At 42.3% G+C, this 23,507-nt stretch overlaps 1 protein-coding gene across 1 annotated transcript in view; it reads left to right on the plus strand.

The window, feature by feature from the left end:
* Positions 1-23,507, plus strand: part of LOC137333612 (gamma-aminobutyric acid receptor subunit alpha-4-like) — a 54,924-nt gene that overhangs the window by 26,397 nt on the left and 5,020 nt on the right. The window contains exon 8 of the mRNA XM_067997880.1: positions 22,301-22,539. Within this exon, the coding sequence (XP_067853981.1) occupies positions 22,301-22,539 (239 nt within the window). The remainder of the gene's footprint in view (positions 1-22,300; positions 22,540-23,507) is intronic.

A 23,507-nucleotide genomic window follows, 5' to 3' on the forward strand; every position in this document is an offset into this window, starting at 1 on the left:
ATGTCAATTTTCTATCATTTAGATAGCATGGGGTAGATTTGAACTTTCGGTGGGGGTAGGGAACAAGTGGTAGCGGATCAGGCCCCCATTATACACCTCGCCCAATTTTCCTTTGATTGAAGCCAATGAAAAGAAAAATCAGGCGGGATGTATAACAAGCGGGCGATCCACTATCACCCGCTTTCCACCACTGCTGAAAGTTAAAATCTACCCCAATAAGTCTAAGCAAATCGTTACCAAGGTGGGACCTAATAACCATGTGTATGTATCAAAATAACATGAGTTTGGTTCTGATAGTCAGCACGTTGAATCTTGAATTTGCATATTGTGAACAATTTCAGGCAGATGGTTTGCTCTACCCACACTTTGTGAGTCAGTTGTGCCTCTTGTGGATATTTTATGTATCTAAGCTATTATTGTCATAGCAACCTGACCTTTATCGGCTGCTCAACTGTCAGATCCCTCAATCTGTTTCCATAGAAGATGTTCCCATGCAACCAGTTTTCATGTGAATTTTAAGAGTGGTGTCAAAAAAAGCTGATGAATTGGGTAGTTATGACATTGACAGATGCTGAGAAGTCCAGTTTGGAAAAGTAGTGGCCCTAACTCAACAAGGAAGGTGCAGGAGGTGGCAGCAGAAATTTCTTGTTAAGATAAAGTTTATGAAAACATGTGAAATCTGGTTCTGCAGTTGTAGAAAAGAGGTTTTCTGCCATTTTCTGGTATTTACATTTCTATTTAATCTTCAGAAAGGTAAGTCTTGTAGTTTACAGTAAAGGCAGGAGCATAGTGCATTGGTAGGAAGAAGAATGAGCTACACAATACAGAAACAATAGACCCCCTCATTGTTTTCATTATTACCTTAGTCATAGATCAATAATATATTGGCAGCTGACTTTAATATTCGTACATTTCATGAGTGTGATTTTCACTTTACAGTCAGGTGGATTTGGGGCTGGACTGTGGTATCGTGTCATTGTTTAAATTGGTTGACTTTTTGTTTATTTTTGAGTATTGTGTAATCTGCTTGTTCACAAATTAAAAACAATGATTTGTGTTAGATTTGACAATGAACACATTCACGGATTAAATTCAAAATTGCATTAAAATAGATTTGTCAAAAAAAATGCGCTGAGGTCCAGCTTTAGATGAAGAAATCAGGACAATTTGTTTTAGGCAGTTAGAACTTCTCTGACTCATTTCTGAAATTTTGGTAAACATTATATTTTTAAAAATCCATTTTTGTCTGTTTACGCCTCTGTGAAGCACTTTGAGATCTTTTTCTATGTTCAAAGTGCTATGTAAATGCAAGTAATTTATTGTTATATAAAGCTTTGTCACAATTACACAATACCAGTAAGGATAATAGAGTATATAATTGTTGAACTTATGGATCAGAAATACAGGACATGGAAGAGGAGGAGAAAGCCACATTCATTACATTTCAGCTCTTCCTGCTTTTTGTGACTTTTAAGTAGGTAACTCATTGTGGCCTATTTAACAAACATGATGGATTTCTTGAAGCCCAACTTTTCTCTCCACTTCCCTTTGTACCAGCTATAGATTAAAAAATCACAACACTTTGCTGTTATTGAAAAACAAAATACATTTATTTTAGCAGTAAGTATTTCTGGTCATTTTTCTTCAGATGCCCTTGAGGCCAACAAGATGAATTTGAATAGGATAGGATAATGAGTATAGTGATACTTCATTCTTTGATGGATTGATGTGACATGCATCTGCAGGAATGCCTCAGGCATTGATGGATTTACAGAATTTGTAGAAAGACACTGGATGGTGCAATGGGTTAGACATTGGCATTTCACCTGTGCCCTGGGCTCTACTCCAAACCAGACTAATAGAATGAAAGTCTCCTGTGACTGTTGGCTGTAAGACATATATGCGAAATGAGTTCGGGCACTATCAACTCATGTTTTTTTTTGAGAAAACTGCTCCAATTTAGCATTAAGTTGGCTGTTTCATTCAGAGAGGCAATTATAGACCTTCCCCCTGCATCTTAATCCTGCTACACCTGACCTGGAAATGCTTGATGTTGACAGTGAATTCCTGGATTGGAAGGTGTTCCATTCCTTAGCATGAACAACCCTCATCTTCAGGAAAACAATTTACAAAATAGGGAGGGGTTAATCTAATTGCCTCCTTTGACTAAAGATGACAAAGTAAATTCCATTGTGTATATTTCTAAACATACCTCCCAGAAAAACATTGCTCTCTACCATGAAGCCCAGAACAACAACCTGTTTGTTCAACTATACAGTGTTATAGCCTCCATGCCCCAAATGGTCAATAGTGGATCTGACCACAGATCAGGATTCTAATGGATGCTGGGGCACAATAGGATTATTAGACTTTAGAAATTTATCACTTGGATCCAACCTTGATCAAACCTAGCAATTTGCAATGACAAAGTTCTTTTCATGTTTATCCTGCACCTGAGATGAGTCAATGCCCTTTCCAGTCCCATTTCTACTAGATGTGCTTGTTATGTTTTTGGATTGTTGCTTTTTATATCTTTCCTGGATTCAGTGTCTCAGAATGTTTCTCCAGGCGATCCCTCATTCCCTACAAACCAAAGGATGCCTTTACCTGTCCAGTATCCAGGTAGTTTGTAGTAAGCCAAGGATTTAACAGCATAACCTTATTTCAGCTTACTGGTTATATCATAGAATCATAGAATCATAGAAGTTTACAACATGGAAACAGGCCCTTCGGCCCAACATGTCCATGTCGCCCAGTTTATACCACTAAGCTAGTCCCAATTGCCTGCACTTGGCCCATATCCCTCTATACCCATCTTACCCATGTAACTGTCCAAATGCTTTTTAAAAGACAAAATTGTACCCGCCTCTACTACTGCCTCTGGCAGCTCGTTCCAGACACTCACCACCCTTTGAGTGAAAAAATTGCCCCTCTGGACCCTTTTGTATCTCTCCCCTCTCACCTTAAATCTATGCCCCCTCGTTATAGACTCCCCTACCTTTGGGAAAAGATTTTGACTATCGACCTTATCTATGCCCCTCATTATTTTATAGACTTCTATAAGATCACCCCAAAACCTCCTACTCTCCAGGGAAAAAAGTCTCAGCCTATCCAACCTCTCCCTATAAGTCAAACCATCAAGTCCCGGTAGCATCCTAGTAAATCTTTTCTGCACTCTTTCTAGTTTAATAATATCCTTTCTATAATAGGGTGACCAGAACTGTACACAGTATTCCAAGTGTGGCCTTACTAATGTCTTGTACAACTTCAACAAGACATCCCAACTCCTGTATTCAATGTTCTGACCAATGAAACCAAGCATGCTGAATGCCTTCTTCACCACCCTATTCACCTGTGACTCCACTTTCAAGGAGCTATGAACCTGTACTCCAAGATCTCTTTGTTCTATAACTCTCCCCAACGCCCTACCATTAACGGAGTAGGTCCTGGCCCGATTTGATCTACCAAAATGCATCACCTCACATTTATATAAATTAAACTCCATCTGCCATTCATCGGCCCACTGGCCCAATTTATCAAGATCCCGTTGCAATCCTAGATAACCTTCTTCACTGTCCACAATGCCACCAATCTTGGTGTCATCTGCAAACTTACTAACCATGCCTCCTAAATTCTCATCCAAATCATTAATATAAATAACAAATAACAGCGGACCCAGCACCGATCCCTGAGGCACACCGCTGGTCACAGGCCTCCAGTTTGAAAAACAACCCTCTACAACCACCCTCTGTCTTCTGCCGTCAATCCAATTTTGTATCCAATTGGCTACCTCACCTTGGATCCCGTGAGATTTAACCTTATGTAACAACCTACCATGCGGTACCTTGTCAAAGGCTTTGCTAAATTCCATGTAGACCATGTCTACTGCACAGCCCTCACCTATCTTCTTGGTTACCCCTTCAAAAAACTCAATCAAATTTGTGAGACATGATTTTCCTCTCACAAAACCATGCTGACTGTTCCTAATCAGTCCCTGACTCTCCAAATGCCCGTAGATCCTGTCTCTCAGAATACCCTCTAACAACTTACCTACTACAGATGTCAGGCTCACCGGTCTGTAGTTCCCAGGCTTTTCCCTGCCGCCCTTCTTAAACAAAGGCACAACATTTGCTACCCTCCAATCTTCAGGCACCTCACCTGTAGCTGTCGATGATTCAAATATCTCTGCTAGGGGACCCGCAATTTCCTCCCTAATCTCCCATAACGTCCTGGGATACATTTCATCAGGACCCAGAGATTTATCTACCTTGCTGCGCGTTAAAACTTCCAGCACCTCCCTCTCTGTAATATGTACACTCCTCCAGACATCACTATTTATTTCCCCAAGTTCCCTAACATCCATGCCTTTCTCAACCGTAAATACCGATGCGAAATAGTCATTTAGGATCTCACCCATCTCTAGTGGTTCCACACATAGATGACCTTGTTGATCCTTAAGAGGCCCTACTCTCTCCCTAGTTACTCTTTTGCCCTTTATGTATTTGTAGAAGCTCTTTGGATTCTCCTTTGCCTTATCTGCCAAAGCAATCTCATATCCCCTTTTTGCCCTCCTGATTTCTCTCTTAACTCTACTCCGGCAATCTCTATACTCTTCAAGGGATCCACTTGATCCCAGCTGGCTATGCATGTCATATGCCTCCTTCTTCTTTCTGACTAGGGCCTCAATCTCCCGAGTCATCCAAGGTTCCCTACTTCTACCAGCCTTGCCCTTCACTTTATAAGGAATGTGCTTACCCTGAACCCTGGTTAACACACTTTTGAAGGCCTCCCACTTACCAGACGTCCCTTTGCCTGCCAACAGACTCTCCCAATCAACTTCTGAAAGTTCCTGTCTAATACCATCAAAATTGGCCTTTCCCCAATTTAGAATTTTAACTTCTGGGCCAGACCTATCATTCTCCATAGCTATCCTAAAACTAATGGAATTATGATCACTGGTCCCAAAGTGATCCCTCACTAACACTTCTGTCACCTGCCCTTCCTTATTTCCCAAGAGGAGGTCAAGTTTTGCCCCCTCTCTAGTCGGGCCATCCACATACTGAATGAGAAATTCCTCCTGAATACACTCAACAAATTTCTCTCCATCCAAGCCCCTAATGCTATGGCTGTCCCAGTCAATGTTGGGAAAGTTAAAGTCCCCTACTATTACCACCCTATTTTTCTTGCAGCTGTCTGTAATCTCCTTACATATTTGCTCCTCAATTTCCCGTTGACTATTTGGGGGTCTGTAGTACAATCCTATCAACGTGATCTCTCCCTTCTTATTTTTCAGTTCTACCCATATAGACTCCGTGGGCGAACCCTCGGATATATCCCCTCTCACTACTGCCGTGATGTTCTCCCTAATCAAGAACGCAACTCCCCCTCCTCTCTTACCTCCTGCTATATCTTTCCTATATCATGTACCCTCATGTGATCATCCTCAACTTTGAAAGGCAGTAGCATCACCATTCTTTTAGACCATGGCTAGGCTGTAAACTGCCAAGTGATTTATCAAACAGTAAATGGATTAAGTGTACAGTAGTAATGACACCGTGTAAATTTACAGTTGTTAAGGCTTAGTTATCACTTGGAGTACTGTGAACAGTTCCGGCCTCCACACTATAAAAAGGATATCGAGGCACTGGAGAAGTTGCAAAAAAGATTTACTAGGATAATACCAGAAATGAGAGGTTATCCCTATTAGGAAAGATTGAATGGGCTGGAGTTCTTTTCTCTAGAAAAGAGAAGACTGAGGAGTGACTTGATAGAGGTCTTTAAGATTAGGAAAGGGTTTGATAGGGTAGACATAGAGCAGATATTTCCACTTGTGGGAGAGACCAGAATAAGGGGCCATAAATATAAGATAGTCACTAACACATCCAATAGGGAATTCAGGAGAAACCACTTCACCCAGAGAGTGGTAAGAATGTGGAACTCGCTACCACAAAGAATATTTGAGGCATTGGCATAGATGCATTTAAGGGGAAGCTAGATAAACACATGAGGGAGAAAGGAATAGAAGGATATGTTGATAGGGTTAGATGAAGAAGGGTGGGAGGAGGCTCACATGGAGCATGGACCTTTGCGCCGAATGGCCTGTTTCTGTGCTGTACATTCTTTGTAATTCTTTGTAATCCCTGCTCTGAAGATAGAAGATAACAAAGTCTCCTCTGCTGTGGTAAACTTCAATGAAAACTGGAATAGGCACATTGTTCATGGAGTTTTTCTGGCCTACCTATTTCTGTCTGATGGCTTCAGACAGAATACCTTATTGGAACAAGACAGGCTGAGAAATAGTTTTCAACATTTGTACAAAGGAAGTTTAAATATGTGTCTCTTAAACTCAAAAAGAAATGTCAATCAAGCATGTATACAAACAAAGCCCACAAGATGCTTGTATTTGGCATGGCTCCTCCCTCAGATATTTGACACAGACCTAACAACCATATTTTGGGGTTGTTGTGCTTTAAAACAAAAAGGGCCATATTTTTGTGAGGGAACCTGGTTTTTAATTTATATACACAATGACAGAAAGAAAGAAGCCAAGACCATGATCTGTCATGGAGAAAAATACTTCACTTTTGTCACAGTACCACCCACTTTTGAAACATACCCTGCATCTTTCTGAAGGCCCAATGTTTAATCCTTCACCATAACTCATGTATTTTGTGAAGTTTCATTACAGTTCACACACTGTAGACATTTTTCTTCTCTTGGTTGACTTCCTTCCTACCACTATTATCCACAACCTTTTACCCATGAATTCACAGGTGGAGTATTAAATATTGGATTTGTATTACTAGCAGACGGATTTGATTACACACTGCTGGACTCCGCCATCATTGAGGATGGGGATGTTTACAGAGCCTTCTCCTCCCGTTAGTTGTTTAATTGTCCACCACCATTCACGATTGGAAGTGGCAGGACTGCAGAGCTTTGATCTGATCCGTTGGTTGTGGAATCGCTTAGCTCTGTCTATAGCATGTTGCTTCCGCTGATTAGCATGCATGTAGTCCTGTGTTGTAGTTTCACCAGGTTGGCACCTCATTTTTAGATATGCCTGATGCTGCTCCTGGCATGCTCTTCTACACTCCTCATTGAACCAGGGTTGATCCTCTGGCTTGTTGGTAATGGTAGAGTGAGGAATATGCCGGGCCATGAGGTTACAGATTGTGCTGGAATACAATTCTGCTGCTGCTGATGGCCCACAGCGCCTCATGGATGCCCAGTTTTGAGCTGCTAGATCTGTTCTGAATCTATCCCATTTAGCACGGTGGTAGTGCCACACAACATGTTGGATGGTGTCCTCAGTGTGAAGATGGGACTTCGTCTACACAAGGACTCTGCGGTGGTCACTCCTACCAATACTGTCATGGACATATGCATCTGCGACAGGTAGATTGGTGAAGATGAGGTCATCAATGGCCTTCCCTCCATCATAAGGTCAGAAATGGGGATATTCGCTGACGATTGCACAGTGTTCAATTCCATTCGCAACCCCTCAGATAATGAAGCAGTCCGTGCCCGCATGCAGCAAAACCTGGACAACATCCAGGCTTGGGCTGATAAGTGGCAAATAACATTCATGCCAGACAAGTGCCAGGCATTGACCATCTCCAACAAGAGAGAGTCTAACCACCTCCCCATGACATTCAATGGCATTACCATCACCGAATCCTTCACCATCAATATCCTGGGGGTCACCATTGACCAGAAACTTAACTGGACCAGCCACATAAATACTGTGGCTACAAGAGCAGGTCAGAGACAGGGTATTCTGCGGCGAGTGACTCACCTCCTGACTCCCCAAAGCCTTTCCACCATCTACAAGTCAGGAGTGTGATGGAATACTCTCCACTTGCCTGGATGAGTGCAGCTCGAACAACACTCAAAAAGCTCGACACCATCCAGGACAAAGCAGCCCGTTTGATTGGCACTCCATCCACCACCCTAAACATTCATTCCCTTCACCACCGGCGCACTGTGGCTGCAGTGTGTACCATCCACAGGATGCACTGCAGCAACTCGCCAAGGCTTCTTCTGACAGCACCTCCCAAACCCACGACCTCTACCACCTAGAAAGACAAGGGCAGCAGGCACATGGGAACACCACCACCTGCACGTTTCTCTCCAAGTCACGACTTGGAAATATATCGCCGTTCCTTCACCGTTGCTGGGTCAAAATCCTGGAACTCCCTACCTAACAGCACTGTGGGAGAACCTTCACCACACGGACTGCAGCGGTTCAAGAAGGCGTCTCACCACCACCTTCTCAAGGGCAATTAGGGATGGGCAATAAATTCTGGCTTTGTCAGCGACGCCCACATCCCATGAATGAATTTTTAAAAAACTCTGCAATCTATCTGATGTGCACAGAAGGGCTCATACACATTCTGCTCATGCTGAGAAGGACACGTGTTAGTTTTTTTTTTATTCGTTCACGGGATGTGGGCGTCACTGGCAAGGCTGGCATTTATTGCCCATCCCTAATTGCCCTTGAGAAGGTGGTGGTGAGCGAGATTTTACAACTGAGTGGCTTGCTAGGCCATTTCAGAGGGCAATTAAGAATCAACCACATTGCTGTGGGTCTGGAGTCACATATAGGCCAGACCGGGTAAGGGTGGCAGGCTTCCTTCCCTAAAGGACATTAGTGAACCAGATGGGTTTTTACGACAATCCGGTAGTTTTATGGCCATCATTACTGATACTAGTATTTTAATTCCAGATTTTTATTTAATTAATTGAATTTAAATTCGCCAGCTGCTGTGGTGGGATTTGAACTCATGACTCTGGATTTTAGTCCAGGCCTCTGGATTACTAGCCCAGTAACATAACCACTATGCTACCGTACCCTATCTTTGCAAAAACATGAATTTCACTAACATTATTATATATTCTAATCTGTACAGGTGTGCTATTGAAACAGAAAATATTTTGCTATCAACTTTTTCCAGCCCAGTCAGCTCGGTATGATATAATAGGAAATATACAGAGGGAATTTGCATCACATCCTATACAAATTACTGACCAATTGTGATATTTAATAATACAAAACAGCTATTCATGACCTCTTGAATATCCCCATCCTACAACTCGGAAATACAAAGAACCATGTAACAGATTCCAGGTTGCTGTACTGACCTAATCTCTGTAACTTTTAGGTTGACTTAAATAACTGCCAAAGCTTTTCAATGTATCTGAAGAACATGTGGAGAGGATTTTTGAATGAGCATTTTATTGTTCAATGCCAAATTGTTGCAATGCAGTATGCCTGATGGAGTTGTTGCATTTTGTGGTATATGAGAGAAAGAAATATATACAAATACACGCACTCCCCACACACACACACACACACATATATATATATATATATAGTGTATTTTTGGGGGGAGAAGGGTCAAGGGTAAACTGAAGTACACTCTTTTCATTTATGTGGAAATCATTGCAATTTTGAATGATGTCTCAGAAAGTTTGAATTTTAATTAAGAACAATGTCTAAAGTTGGAAGGAGTTTGAATCTGCAAGAAATTTTCTTTTTTTAATTCAGAAAAATGGCTTGTTTTTTTATTTCAAAGTATAATATTTAATGTGGGAAAAGAGTTTTTTACAGCATTGATTTTTAGCTAAAATTAGCTGTGTTAGAACCAGTCATTTTAATAAACTTTTTATTTGCTGTTTTGCAACTGTTTCCAGATACAATCCTAGACTTTCCAATTTGGGTGCAGTTTGCACTGAATTGGTTACATAGGAACATAGGAACAGGAGTAGGCCATTCAGCCCCTCGTGCCTGCTCCGCCATTTGGTAACATCATGGCTGATCTGTGCTCTAACTCCATATACCCGCCTGGATGAGTGCAGCTCATTCATCCAAGTCATTAATATAGATTGTAAATAACTGAGGCCCAAGCACCGATCCTTGCAGTACCCCAATATTTACAGCCTGCCAACCTGAAAATGACCCGTTTATTCCAAGTCTCTGTTTTCTGTCAATTAACCAATCCTCTATCCATGCTAATATGTTTCCCCCAACCCCATTAGCCCTTATCTTGTGTAACAACCTTTTATGTGGCACCTTATCAAATTCCTTTTGAAAATGCAAATATACTCCATCCACTGGTTCCCCTTTATCTACCCTGCTAGTTACATCCTCAAAAAACTCTAATAAATTTGTCTTTCATAAAACCATGTTGACTCTGCCTAATCATATTATGATTTTCTAAGTGCCCTGTTACCACTCCTTAATAACGTTTAATTTTCCTGACGACTGATGTCAGACTAACTGGCCTGTAGTTCCCTGTTTTCTCTCTCCCTCCTTTCTTGAATAGCGGTATTACATTTGCTTCCTTCCAATCAGCTGGGACCGTTCTAGAATCTAGGGAATTTTGGAAGATCAAAATCAATGCATCCACTATCTCTGCAGCCATCTCTTTCAGAACCCTTGGATGTAGGCCATCAGGTCCAGGGGATTTATCAGTTTTTGTCCCATTAGTTTCTCAAGTACTTTTTCTCTACTGATAATAATTATTTTAAGTTCCTCACTCTCATTAGCCCCTTGGTTCCCCACTATTTCTGGTATGCTTTTTGTATCTTCTACTGTGAAGACAGATATAAAATATTTGTTTAACGCATCTGCCATTTCCTGATTCCCCATTATAATTTCTCCTGTCTCAGCCTCTAGGGGTCCAACATTTACTTGTGCTACTCTTTTCCTTTTTACATACTTGTAGAAGCTCTTACAATCTGTTTTTATATTTCTTGCTAGTTTACTTTCATTCTGTTTTCTCCCTTTTTTATCAATTTCTTGATCTTCTTTGCTGGTTTCTAAAACTCTCCCAGTCCTTAGGCTTACTACTCTTCTTGGCAGCATTTTAGGCCTCTTATAATCTAATACTATCCTTAACTTCTTTAGTTAGCCACTGGTGGATCACTTTTCCCATGGAGTTTTTATTTCTCAATGGAATGTATATTTGTTGAGAATATTGAAATATTTCTTTAAATGTTTGCCATTGGTTTTCAACTGTCATACCCTTTAATTTAATTTCCCAATCTACCTTAGCCAACTCGCCCTTCATACCTATGTAATTGGCTTTATTTAAGTTTAAGACACTAGTTTCGGACTTAACTATGTCAGTCTCAAACTCAAAGTGAAATTCATCATATTATGATCACTCTTCCCCAGAGGATCCTTTACTATGAGATTACTAATTAACCCTGACTCATTACTCAATACAAGATCTAAAATAGCCTGTTCCCTGGTTGGTTCCATGACATATTGCTCTACGAAACCGTCTCAAATGTATTCCATGAACCCGTCCTCCAAACTACCTTTGCCAATTTGATTTGCCCAGTCTAAATGAAGATTTAAGTCCCCCACGATGACTGCATTACCTTTGTTACAAGCTCCTATTATTTTATGATTAATATTCCGTCCAACGGTATTGCTACTTTAGAGAGCCTCCAAACTACTCCCACCACTGATTCTACTTCCTGATCTTCCGAGCCAAGATCCTTTCTCACCACTGTCCTTATGTCATCCTTTATTATTTGGGCTACACCCCCTCCTTGTCCATTCTGCCTGTCTTTTCTAAACGTCATGTATCCTGGAATATTTAGTTCCCAGCCTTGGTCACTTTGTAACCATGTGTCTGTAATGGCTATTAGATCAAACCCATTATCTCTATGTGTGAAACTAATTCATCTATCGATGAAGTTCTCGTCCTGCCTGCGCAGGAAGCACCAGTCACGGGTTAATAATGAATCATGCTACCCGCACCTGGTTTTTGGGGTTATCCAATTTAATCCCCTATGTCTTTGACTAAGACCAGTCATTCCAATCGTATTTTGTAAAAGTGTTCCATGTCCCTGCACTGAGGTCACTCACCTTGAAGAATACAAATAAAAACAAAGTAACTTAAAATTGAAAAAAAAATACAGTTGAACAGAGAGTCTCTAAACTTCACTTGTCACTGACATTGTATAAAATGGTTTATTCATAAGTAATTTTTCAAACCATCCAGTGATGAACTGCAGATCTGAGTGAAACTTTCTAGTGCTTTATTAATAGAAAATCTTTATTCCCATATTTAAATATTCAGCTCTAAACTGCAGGTCAAATTTTTTCTGTATTTAAACATTTTGCTATGGAGAAATTAAAATTCTTATGACACCACTTAAACTTGTGCTAATTCTCAACACAATATCACGAACTGGCCAAGTATGAAGAGTCGGCCTTTATTTATTCCATTGGAATGCTCAGGGTAAATAGCCTTAAAGTAGCCAGGGACTGAGCAGCAAGAATTTCACATCAGCTTTGTTTAAATGGCTGATCCTAAATCAATTATACTAAGACTGAAGTCATGCCAATTGGCACACAGTATCCCTGTCCATCCAGTCACCAGAGACATAGTCCCTTTCACAGCTTCCTTGTCTGCTAAGAATAGGAAGCTGACTATAAATGAAGCATTTACAGGACTTCAGCACAACAAACATAAAAAGAAGGGAACAAGAATCAGGACCTCTTTCAATACAGACTTCATGGGACCTCAAGGAACCACAAGTCACCGAACTGCAATCTACAGAATCCTATAGCAAAGTGGCACATAAAAGAAAGAAAAGAAAACATAAAGGTAAAATTAATGATAGGAACATAGGAACAGGAGTAGGCCATTCAGCCCCTCGTGCCTGCTCCGCCATTTGATAAAATCATGGCTGATCTGTGATCTAACTCCATATACCTGCCTTTGGCCCATATCCCTTAATACCTTTGGTTGCCAAAAAGCTATCTATCTCACATTTAAATTTAACAATTGAGCTAGTATCAATTGCTGTTTGCGGAAGAGAGTTCCAAACTTCTACCACCCTTTGTGTGTAGAAATGTTTTCTAATCTCACTCCTGAAAGGTCTGGCTCTAATTTTTAGACTGTGCCCCCTACTCCTAAAATCCCCAACCAGCGGAAATAGTTTATCTCTATCCACCCTATCTTTTCCCCTTAATATCTTATAAACTTCGATCAGATCACCCCTTAACCTTCTAAACTCTGGAGAATACAACCCCAATTTGTGTAATCTCACCTCGTAACTTAACCCTTGAAGTCCGGGTATCATTCTAGTAAACCTACGCTGCACTGCCTCCAAGGCCAATATGTCCTTCCGAAGGTACGGTGCCCAGAACTGCTCACAGTACTCCAGGTGCGGTCTAACCAGGGTTTTGTATAGCTGCAGCATAACTTCTGCCCCCTTGTACTCTAGTCCTCTAGATATAAAGGCCAATGATAGGGTTGGTTTGCATGCATCTCAAATACAATATTTTGTGTTTGAAGAGGTGCAAGATGAAAGAGATCAGCTAGCACTAGAGCAGCATTGTTTGCAATTGCTATTTCACGAATCATATTTGTAGGGCTTGGTACACTGACCTCCTAATGACTGAGGACAACTGCCTCCATACATTATAACAGTGGCTACACTTTGTTGACTGTGAAGCACTTTGCAATGTCCTGAGGTCGTGAAAGCTGCTATATAAATGTTATGTTCTTACTTCTTTGTAGACTCTGGGGCCATAGTGAGCCAGTTGCAGAGTTTTTCCACCTGCAGCTTACCTGCACCATAGGAATAGCAACTGTCAGTAGCAGTCAAGGTCACCACACCCTTAACTTTCTTTGCATCTTGCTCATTCTAGACTAGCATTCTAATATCAGCCAACGTGCTGGTCATACATGTAGCAAACAGACGCATCAACGCATCAGTCATCATTATGTTTGTTCATTCAGGACGTCCATTCACAATTATACCAATGTCAAATTGGCATCCAGGATTGCTGGATAATGGTAAATATATGGATGGTCATGGAAAGGACTCAGTAATGTGAAGAAATAATTTATGAACTGTTTTTCCTTTATTTTTGTTCTCTCTCTGTTGGAACTTAGCTTCTCATTAGCCTTTGTGCCAATTGCTCTAATTTATCTTATCACCCTACCTTGTTACTGACACCAATGGGTTTCCAAATGGATGTCCCCTTATCTGATGTGTTTGAAAGAAGAAGAGCAAGTCCTATGGAGGGCTGCCAGGCAGATCAAGCAGCATGAGAGATGATCTGTGCCCACCATAGCTCGCTTTGGCAGATGATTAGTGTAGGTGGAAGTTCATATTCTCAAAGGAGGCTAGGACAGCAGGGCCTACGGCATCACTAAAATATATGAAGGTCTCCCCTTGTCCAGTCTCTTCCGACCTATATCTGCGACTCTTCCGATGCCCTCCGCCAATTTAACAGTTTTCAGTTCCCCGATCCTAACCATCTACTTTTCACCATGGATGTCCAGTCCCTCTACATCTCCAACCCCCAACAGGACAGCCTGCGGGCCCTCCGCTTCTTCCTTGAATAGAGGCCCAACCAGTCCTCATCCACCATCACCCTCTTCCGCCTGGCTGAACTTGTTCTTACATTGAACAACTTCTCCTTTGTCTCCACTCACTTCCTCCAAATAAAAGGTGTCGCTATGGGAACCCATTTGGGTTTTAGTTATGCCTGCCCCTTTGTGGGATACGTGGAACATTTTTTGTTCCAGTCTTACTCAGGTCCCCTCCCTCACCTCTTTTTCCGGTACATTGATGACTGTATCAGTGCTGTTTCCTGCTCTCACCCCAAACTGGAAAATTTCATCAAATTTCCACCCTTCCCTCACCTTCACATGGTCAGAGAGTAGGAATAAACGGGTCATTTTCAGGTTGGCAGGCTGTAAATAGTGGGGTACTGCAAGGATCGGTGCTTGAGCCTCAGTTATTTACAATCTATATTAATGACTTAGATGAAGGGACCGAGTGTAATGTATCCAAGTTTGCTGGCAATACAAAGCTAGGTGGGAACGTAAGCAGTGAGGAGGACACAAAGAGTCTGCAAAGGGATTTGGACAGGTTAAGTGAGTGGGCAAGAAGGTGGCAGCTGGAGTATAATGTGGGGAAATGTGAGGTTATTCACTTTGGTAGGAAGAATAGAAAAACAGAATATTTTTTAAATTGTGAAAAGCTATTAAATGTTGGTGCCCAGAGAGACTTGGGTGTCCTGATACAAGAAACACAAAAAGTTAGCTTGCAGGTACAGCAGGCAGTTAGGAAAGCAAATGGCATGTGGCCTTTATTGCAAGGCGGTTGGAATATAAGAGTAAGGAAGTCTTACCACAATTGTACAGAGCTTTAATGAGACCTCACCTGAAGTGTCGCGTACAGTTTTGGTCTCCTTATCTAAGAAAGGATATACTTGCCTTATAGGTGGTGCAACAAAGGTTCACTAGATTAATTCCTGGGATGAGAGGGTTGTCCTATGAGGAGAGATTGAGTGGAATTGGCCTTTACTCTCTGGTGTTTAGAAGAATGAGAAATGATCTCATTGAAACATATAAGATTCTGAGGGGGCTTGATAGGCGAGATGCTGAGAGATTGTTTCCCCTGACTGGAGAGTCTAGAACTAGAGGGCATAGTCGCAAGGTACGGTAGCATAGCGGTTATGTTACTGGACTAATAATCCAGAGTCATGAGTTCAAATCCTACCACGGCAGCTAGGGAATTTAAATAAAACTGGAATTTAAAAAAAAACTAGTATCAGTAATGGTGGCCATGAAACTACTGGATTGTTGTAAAAACCCATCTGGTTCACTAATATCCCTTAGGGAAGGAAATCTGCTGTCCTTACCTGGTCTAGCCTACATGTGACTCCAGACCCAGAGCAATGTGGTTGATTCTTAATCGCCCTCTGAAATGGCCTAGCAAGCCACTCAGTTGTACAATCTCGCTACAAGAAGTCATAATAAGAATAAAACTGGACGGCCACTTGGTACCGGTCACGACCAAGGCAAACCAAGCCCAATCGACCCTGCAATATCCTCCTCACTAACATCTGGGGACTTGTGCCAAAATTGGGAGAGCTGTCCCACAGACTAGTCAAGCAACAGCCTGATATAGCCATACTCACAGAATCATACCTTTCAGCCAATGTCCCAGACTCTTCTATTACCATCCCTGGGTATGTCCTGTCCCACCAGCAGGACAGACCCACCAGAGGTGGTGGTACAGTGATATACAGTCAGGAGGGAGTGGCCCTGGGAGTCCTCAATATTGACTCCGGACCCCATGAAATCTCATGGCATCAGGTCAAACATGGGCAAGAAAACCTCTTGCTGATTACCTCCTACCACCCTCCCTCAGCTGAGGAATCCATGTTGAGCACCACTCGGGGGAAGCACTGAGGGTAACAAAGGGACAGAATTTACTCTGGGTGGGGGACTTCAATGTCCATCACTGAGAGTGTCTTGGTAGCACCACTGCTGGCCAAGCCTTGAAGGGTACAGCTGCCAGATTGGGCCTATGGCAGGTGGTGAGCGAACCAACACGAGGGAAAAACCTACTTGACCTCGTCCTCACCACTCTACCTGTCGCAGATGCATCTGTCCATGACAGTATTGGTAGGAGTGATGACCGCACGGTAGGAGTGATGACCGCACAGTCCTCGTGAAGACTAAGTCCCATCTTCACACTGAGGATACCATCCATTGTGTTGTGTGGCACTATCACTGTGCGAAATGGGATAGATTCACAATAGATCTAACAGCTCAAAACTGGGCATCCATGAGGCGCAGTGGGTCATCAGCAGCAGCAGAATTGTATTCCAGCACAATCTGTAACCCCTGGCCTGGCATATCCCTCACTCTACCATTACCAACAAGCCAGGGGATCAACACTGGTTCAATGAGGAGTGTAGAAGAGTATGCTTGGGCTCATAAGTGGCAAGTAACATTCGCGCCAGGCAATGACCATCTTTTTTTTTTATTCGTTCATGGGATGTGGGCGTCGCTGGCGAGGCCGGCATTTATTGCCCATCCCTAATTGCCATTGAGAAGGTGGTGGTGAGCCACCTTCTTGAACCGCTGCAGTCCGTGTGGTGACGGTTCTCCCACTGTGCTGTTAGGAAGGGAGTTCCAGGATTTTGACCCAGCAATGATGAAGGAACGGCGATATATTTCCAAGTCAGGATGGTGTGTGACTTGGAGGGGAACGTGCAGGTAGTGTTGTTCCCATGTGCCTGCTGCTCTTGTCCTTCTAGGTAGTAGAGGTCGTATGTTCCCCTCCAAGTCACACACCATCCTGACTTGGAAATATATCGCCGTTCCTTCATCGTCGCTGGGTCAAAATCCTGGAACTCCCTTCCTAACAGCACTGTGGGAGATCCTTCACCTCACGGACTGCAGCGGTTCAAGAAAGCGGCTCACCACCACCTTCTCAATGGCAATTAGGGATGGGCAATAAAATGCTGGCCTTTCCAGCGACGCCCACATCCCCTGAATGAATAAAAAAAGGATAAGGGGTGGGCCATTTAAGACTGAGATGAGGAATTTCTTCACTCAGAGGGTTATGAATCTTTGGAATTCTCTACCCCAGACGGCTATGGATGCTGAGTCATATATGGCTGAGATCAATAGATTTTTGGACTCTTCGGGTATCAAGGGATATGTGGATTGGGCAGGAAAGTAGATTTGAGGTTGAAGATCAGACATGATCTTATTGAATCATGGAGCAGGCTTGAGGGGCTGTATGGCCTGCTCCTGCTCCTATTTCTTATGTTCTTACGTTCGTCCAGCCTGTGGACTTACCTTCAAGCAGCGTTGGAAATCAGAGTTGACGTGAGGATTCAATGCAATTCACACTTTGCACCAGCAGGGGGAGCCCCAATCGCTTAAAGGCAGGCTGTCTTTTAACATCTTTTAACGGTAGCCAGTACCTGTTATTTGCTGAAAATAACAGTTTGCTGTCTGCACAGAGTCTGAACGGAGATCAGACATCGCACATGTAAAACAGAGATGTAGGTCCTGAACCTATGTTTATAAACTGATGAGTTATGTTGAAACATTGAATAAAGGTTGCACACTACTAAATCCCTCATCCTCCAATCTGCATGCCAGACCTCATCAATCTGCCAATCTGAGTTGGTACCAGGCCTGTGAGAGAGCACGCACCAAGTTTCTCAGCTGATGCACTAGAGGCCTTGGTGCAAGAGGTGGACAGAAGGAGGGACATCCTATATCCGCAGTGGGGCGAGGGGGGGGCAGGGAGCAAGAGACCCACCAAACTTATGCCCAAAAGGCAGTGGAAGGCAGCGGGGGACGAAGTCAATGCCAGGCGCACAGCACCATGAACATGGATGCAGTGCTGGAAGAAGTTCAGTGCTTTGATACGAGTGGTCAAGGTGAGTGAGGTCAACTGTCAAGTGGCATCTCCTACCAACTGCACCACTAGCTGCTTCCACTGCTCCACGCACTACACTCCCCATCATCCACCTACCAACAAACTCTTTCCATTAGTACTCAACTCTTCCAATCAGATGCTTCCTCACACCCTTACACATTACCACTGTTGCAAGCCGCCCACCCACAACTCACAGGCTACACACTGGCAGCTATTCAACCATGACAGGCACATTACCCAGACACATGTCCCGCTTGCTTGCAGGAGAAGGTGGCACATAATAGAAGACAGCAAGTGGCAGTGGCATTTAGCCCCTCGTGCCTGTTCCGCCATTCAATGAGATCATGGTGGACATGTGACCTAACTCCATATACCCGCCTCAGCCCCATATCCCTTAATACCCTTGGTTCACAGAAATCTATCAATCTCAGAATTAGAATTCACAATTGAGCTAGCATCAGCTACCATTTGCAGAAGAGCGTTCCAAATTTCTACCATCCTTTGCGTGTAGCAGTGTTTCCTAACTTCACTCCTGCACATCCTGGCTCTAAATGTTAGATTTTGTCCCCACATCCTACTATTCAAGTATAGGAGGCCTCCAAAAACAGTTACAAATGTAACAGCAGACAGAAACGATAATCCAGCAACTAACCTGTAAATCCTGCAATGGTCCCTTTAAATAGCACTGGTGGGGGTTCTCCAGGCACACTCAGACATGTTCAGATGTTTGTGGTTAAGACTGTGCATTGAGTTGAGTGTTAAGTCCCAAAATGGCATCTACCACTTCAAATTAGCGTTGCACACTGATTGTATCTATTTTGTCCATACTTTACATGCTTCCAGCATTAGGTATTTGCACATGCGCTAATACCAATACCAAGATGGCGTCCAGTGCACGTCACGCTGGAAACGTGCGTGCACAGCCAAGACGCCATCTTGGCACTTCAGGAGGCTGCGCAGCGCTGAAACAATGGGCATCAGGCGGCCAAGATATTCTCTGGTTGTAACACTCCCTCACTATAAAATGCTATTTCTCTCGTGTTCAATAGGATGGAAATTATTAACGGTGATGTTATCATATGTTAGGGTAGATTTAAATTCCAGGCATAGAATGAGTGATCAGCGGGTGGAATGCCAGCCCGTTTCTGCCCACGGAATGTCCGGTCCATTTCAAGGGCATGCTGCTGGTGAGCTAAAGAGCATCTCAAAGCTGCAGCTTACCAGCTCTGGGCAGCTGGTGCAACATCGGGCAGTCTGGATGCTGAGCTGGCCAACAGGCAGGTAGGTCCGAGTGGAGAGGGACCGATCACTCCTGCTCCTCCTGGCCCCCCAAAATAACTCTGTACTTACCTTTTTGGGCCTATTCTGCTTCACCATGTGGTACAACTGGAGGGAGTGTGCACATTGCTTGCTCTACCCATTTGTCCCTCAAAATTGCATTGGGGTCCCACGTAAGTCATAAGTCCACGATTTGCATGCAACAGTGAGGGTCCTGCCTGAGTCAGGCGGGGGCCTGGGTGGGATCTGAGCAGGAATGGGGCAGTAAGTGTAGCACAGCTATTTTAAGACTGTTAGCGCCGAGCGGCCTGAGTTAAGAGTTAACAATTGGGTTAATATCTCCGTTAAAAAAGCAGAGAGAGGAATTTGATATGAGCATGTTAAGCATGTGGACAATAACATCACCAACAGTAGGAAGGAGGATCAGATGGTAATTTCTCACATGTCCACTTTTTAGTGGTTTTTGGTGGCTCAATCTTGCTTAGTCATCGCTGGAGGGCTCCTCTTGCTGCACTGGTGTTCCTCAGACCTTTCCATTCTGTACCCTGTGCTCCCTTGCCTGCCCAGAAATGGGTGCTCCTGAATTTCTGGGTCTGTCAGTTTTATAAATTGGAGAAACAAGCTGATAATGAACAATTAGCATGGAATAAAATATTTTACTGGAAAATTCTGATTACTTTTATAACTTTGCTTTACAAAATAAACTTAACAATATTACATTGGACCAGAACTTGCTTAAAAAATAACGGCATGTGAATGATGCCAGCTGTTATTAATGTACCAATCGGCCAGCAGCTTGTGGCAAGGAAGAGATGCAGCATGAATTGCGAATCGGCACATGTTGCTGGACGATTTGCGCTGTTAGCTTTGTGAAAACAGCATCTCACCCTTAACCTCCCCATGAGTTTCATGAAGTTTGCTGCATTTGCACATTAATTGCCCATTAAGCTCGCCACAGAAAGTTAAGTCTAGTAATTAATAGCGTAAGTACTCTTTTAACGACGTGATAATTGTTAACTACTGCCAGGCAACCTCTCTTGCCCAGAAAGCGAGCAATTAAAAATGTGAAGTCTTATTCCTTCAAAATTGTTGTTGGAGATTTTAAAAATGTCAAATTTTAATTTAATTTTTTTTTTCTCACTTTTCCTTTCTGTCTCTTCTTCCTCCCTCTTAATCCAATCTTTCTTTCCCTCTTTTTATTTCTCTTTCTGTATATGATTTGACATTGAATTTACTCCCTTTAATTCACCCTACTTCTTAGTCCGTCCTCTATTTATTTCTCAATCCTTAATTCTCATTGGTTAAGGAGATACACTGTTGGTCCCATCATTCACCAAGGTCCCAGATGCCCTGTTTCCCTCGCTGCACCGTTATCAGCTCGCACTTCCAGCAACTTACAGGGCAAAACATTTCTTCAGCTGACGGGTGCAGGAAAAAGTCTAACTAACCGGGCACGCCATGAGGTGCCCTGCTTCAGCAAATTCTGGGCCATTGATTGTCGTAATTCTCATTTTTCAGTAGGATCCTTTCACTTTGACAGTTTATATAACATTTCATGGTTGTCATGCATAATATAAGTCAGGGTGTAGAGGAAGGTATGTTGAGTATACTCACTATTTATGTTTGGAGGTAAGAATATGCCCACTTTCTGGCAGCTTGTAATTGAGGGTCTACTGAATATATATTTTTTTATTTTTGGAGGCTATGGTCCTGGCTCCAAAAAGCACAAGATGGCAAATCACACAAGGTTGAGGCGATATGGACAGCAGTCTTCTAATGAAGATCATAAAATGCTGTGGCAATTACTGTAATGAAGATTTTTTTTAAAAAGCTATACCCTATTATATTATCAAGGATTTATTTTGAGACCAAAGCCCAGAACTTACTATTGGCGATATTAGCGAATGAATAGTTAACATATTTGTATGACATGCCTTTCCTTGCTACTTGATCCATTTAAAATAATTGGCTTAAGTGGTACAAAGATAGTGGAGAGAAGAATATTGTATAAACTCAATAAATGCTTGTTCACTGCTATCACAACAGTAGTTTCTACACTCAAAGTATAGTTGTAGAGCAAATTATAATAGATTACTATAAAGTACATAATTTACAATTGATGTTTTCGGTCCAGCTAAGTGGGATACATATATTAAATAGAATCATTACATAGAATTTACATAGAGGTAATCAGGAGGTGGGGGTGGAGGGCAAGCGGTGGCCGGCAGCTGCCCACGAATTGTTCCTGCACCTCCTGGTTCCATAATAAAGTTGGTAATAAAATTTGCAAAGGGCCTAACACCAGTTTAAGGCACAGGCCCTGAACACCTAAGCAGGAGCCTTTACCAATATGGCAGGCGATGCACATCTGGTACCAAATATGCGATTGCACTCCGCCTGTCATATTGAATGTTTAGGTACCTGTTTTACACCTGCAAAATGGGCTTGGGTCCAATGAATATCTAGGCCTACATCATTTTCAATGGGGTGATTATAGAGAATGTAAAACTTTCACCTAACCTTGTTTGTAGTCCAGGGCATTGTCTAGGTCATAGTTTTGTTCTAATGTCCTGAGAAACATTTTGAATACTCAGGTGGAATATTCTTTGTCAAGAGTTGTCCTATTCCCATAGAGGGAGGTTATCATACAGATAAAAAATATACTTGCTACAAAAGAATAGTTTATATATTCATATTACAAAAATGTACTTGCATAATTTTACTATATTTGTGCTTATGGTGCCTGTTTATATTCCGCTTCCAATGAAAAAATGTATTTTCTCAATTAAAGGTATTACAACGGTTCTAACTATGACAACACTGAGCATTAGTGCCCGACACTCTCTGCCAAAGGTTTCCTATGCCACAGCCATGGACTGGTTCATTGCAGTCTGCTTTGCATTTGTGTTCTCTGCTCTGATTGAATTTGCTGCTGTTAACTACTTCACGAATGTACAAGCTGAAAAAGCCAAAAAAAGGGCAACCAAGCCTCCTGCTACATCTCTACCGACTCCAATAAAGACAGTGTCTGTCTCAGAGGATCTACTTCAGGTAATACTTTGATCAATAGTTATTATAATGTTGCAGAATGGTGAAGTCAGTTTTAATATGTAAAAATAATCATTTTTAAAGCAATGTAGCTCTTTCAAACCTTTACGTGAAATGTTGTTGCTGTTAAATCTTACTTAAAATCCTACCACCACTGAGTTTATCCAGTGAACAACTGAGACAGACTGGGAAGGGCTAATATTTAATTTGATCTTTGCTTGATGTTGAGTTAACTGAACCCAAGTGTCAAAGGTTGAGTTATAAGGCAAGACTGGAGAAATTAGAGCCGTTTATCCTTGAAACAAGGTGCTTGAGAGGGGGTCATAGCTGTATACAAGATAAATAATGTAAACATAGATGATGTAGATCTGGAACACTACTTGGAGGTACTTCTGATTACTAAAACAAGGAGCATAGGTTAAAGCTGGTGAAAGGACAATTTAAGACAAAAGCAAATTACTGCAGATGCTGGAAATCTGAAATAAAAACAGAAAATGCTGGAACCACTCAGCAGGTCAGGCAGCACCTGTGGAGAGATAGAGTTAACGGGACAGAAATTGCTTGAAGCGGTGAACCAACAGTGCTTGCCGCTCCATCAATTTATATTGACCCACTAACTTATACACCCCACTCAATTTTCCTTCCCATTGACAGGCAGCTGATCTGCTACCGCCCGTTTTGCGCCCCTGCCAAAATAACATTTCATCCCAAGAATATAAAATGGCCTCCCAAGTGGTGTAATGAAGTTGCAAACCTTAGATTAATTCAAGATGCAGTTAGATGATATGTAAGCTATTTTGTATTCTGGATGGATGAGCTAAAATTGACTGACTAGCCACCCTCATCTTTATCTATCTTGTGAGCTCAGCTGGGCAGCAGTAGCAGAGCTAATATCAGTCTCTAACATTTACATTTTCAGTCAACAAAACACAGGTGAGATAATTAGAGGT

Source organism: Heptranchias perlo, chromosome 1 (genome assembly GCF_035084215.1).
Source record: "Heptranchias perlo isolate sHepPer1 chromosome 1, sHepPer1.hap1, whole genome shotgun sequence".
Taxonomy (NCBI): domain Eukaryota; kingdom Metazoa; phylum Chordata; class Chondrichthyes; order Hexanchiformes; family Hexanchidae; genus Heptranchias; species Heptranchias perlo.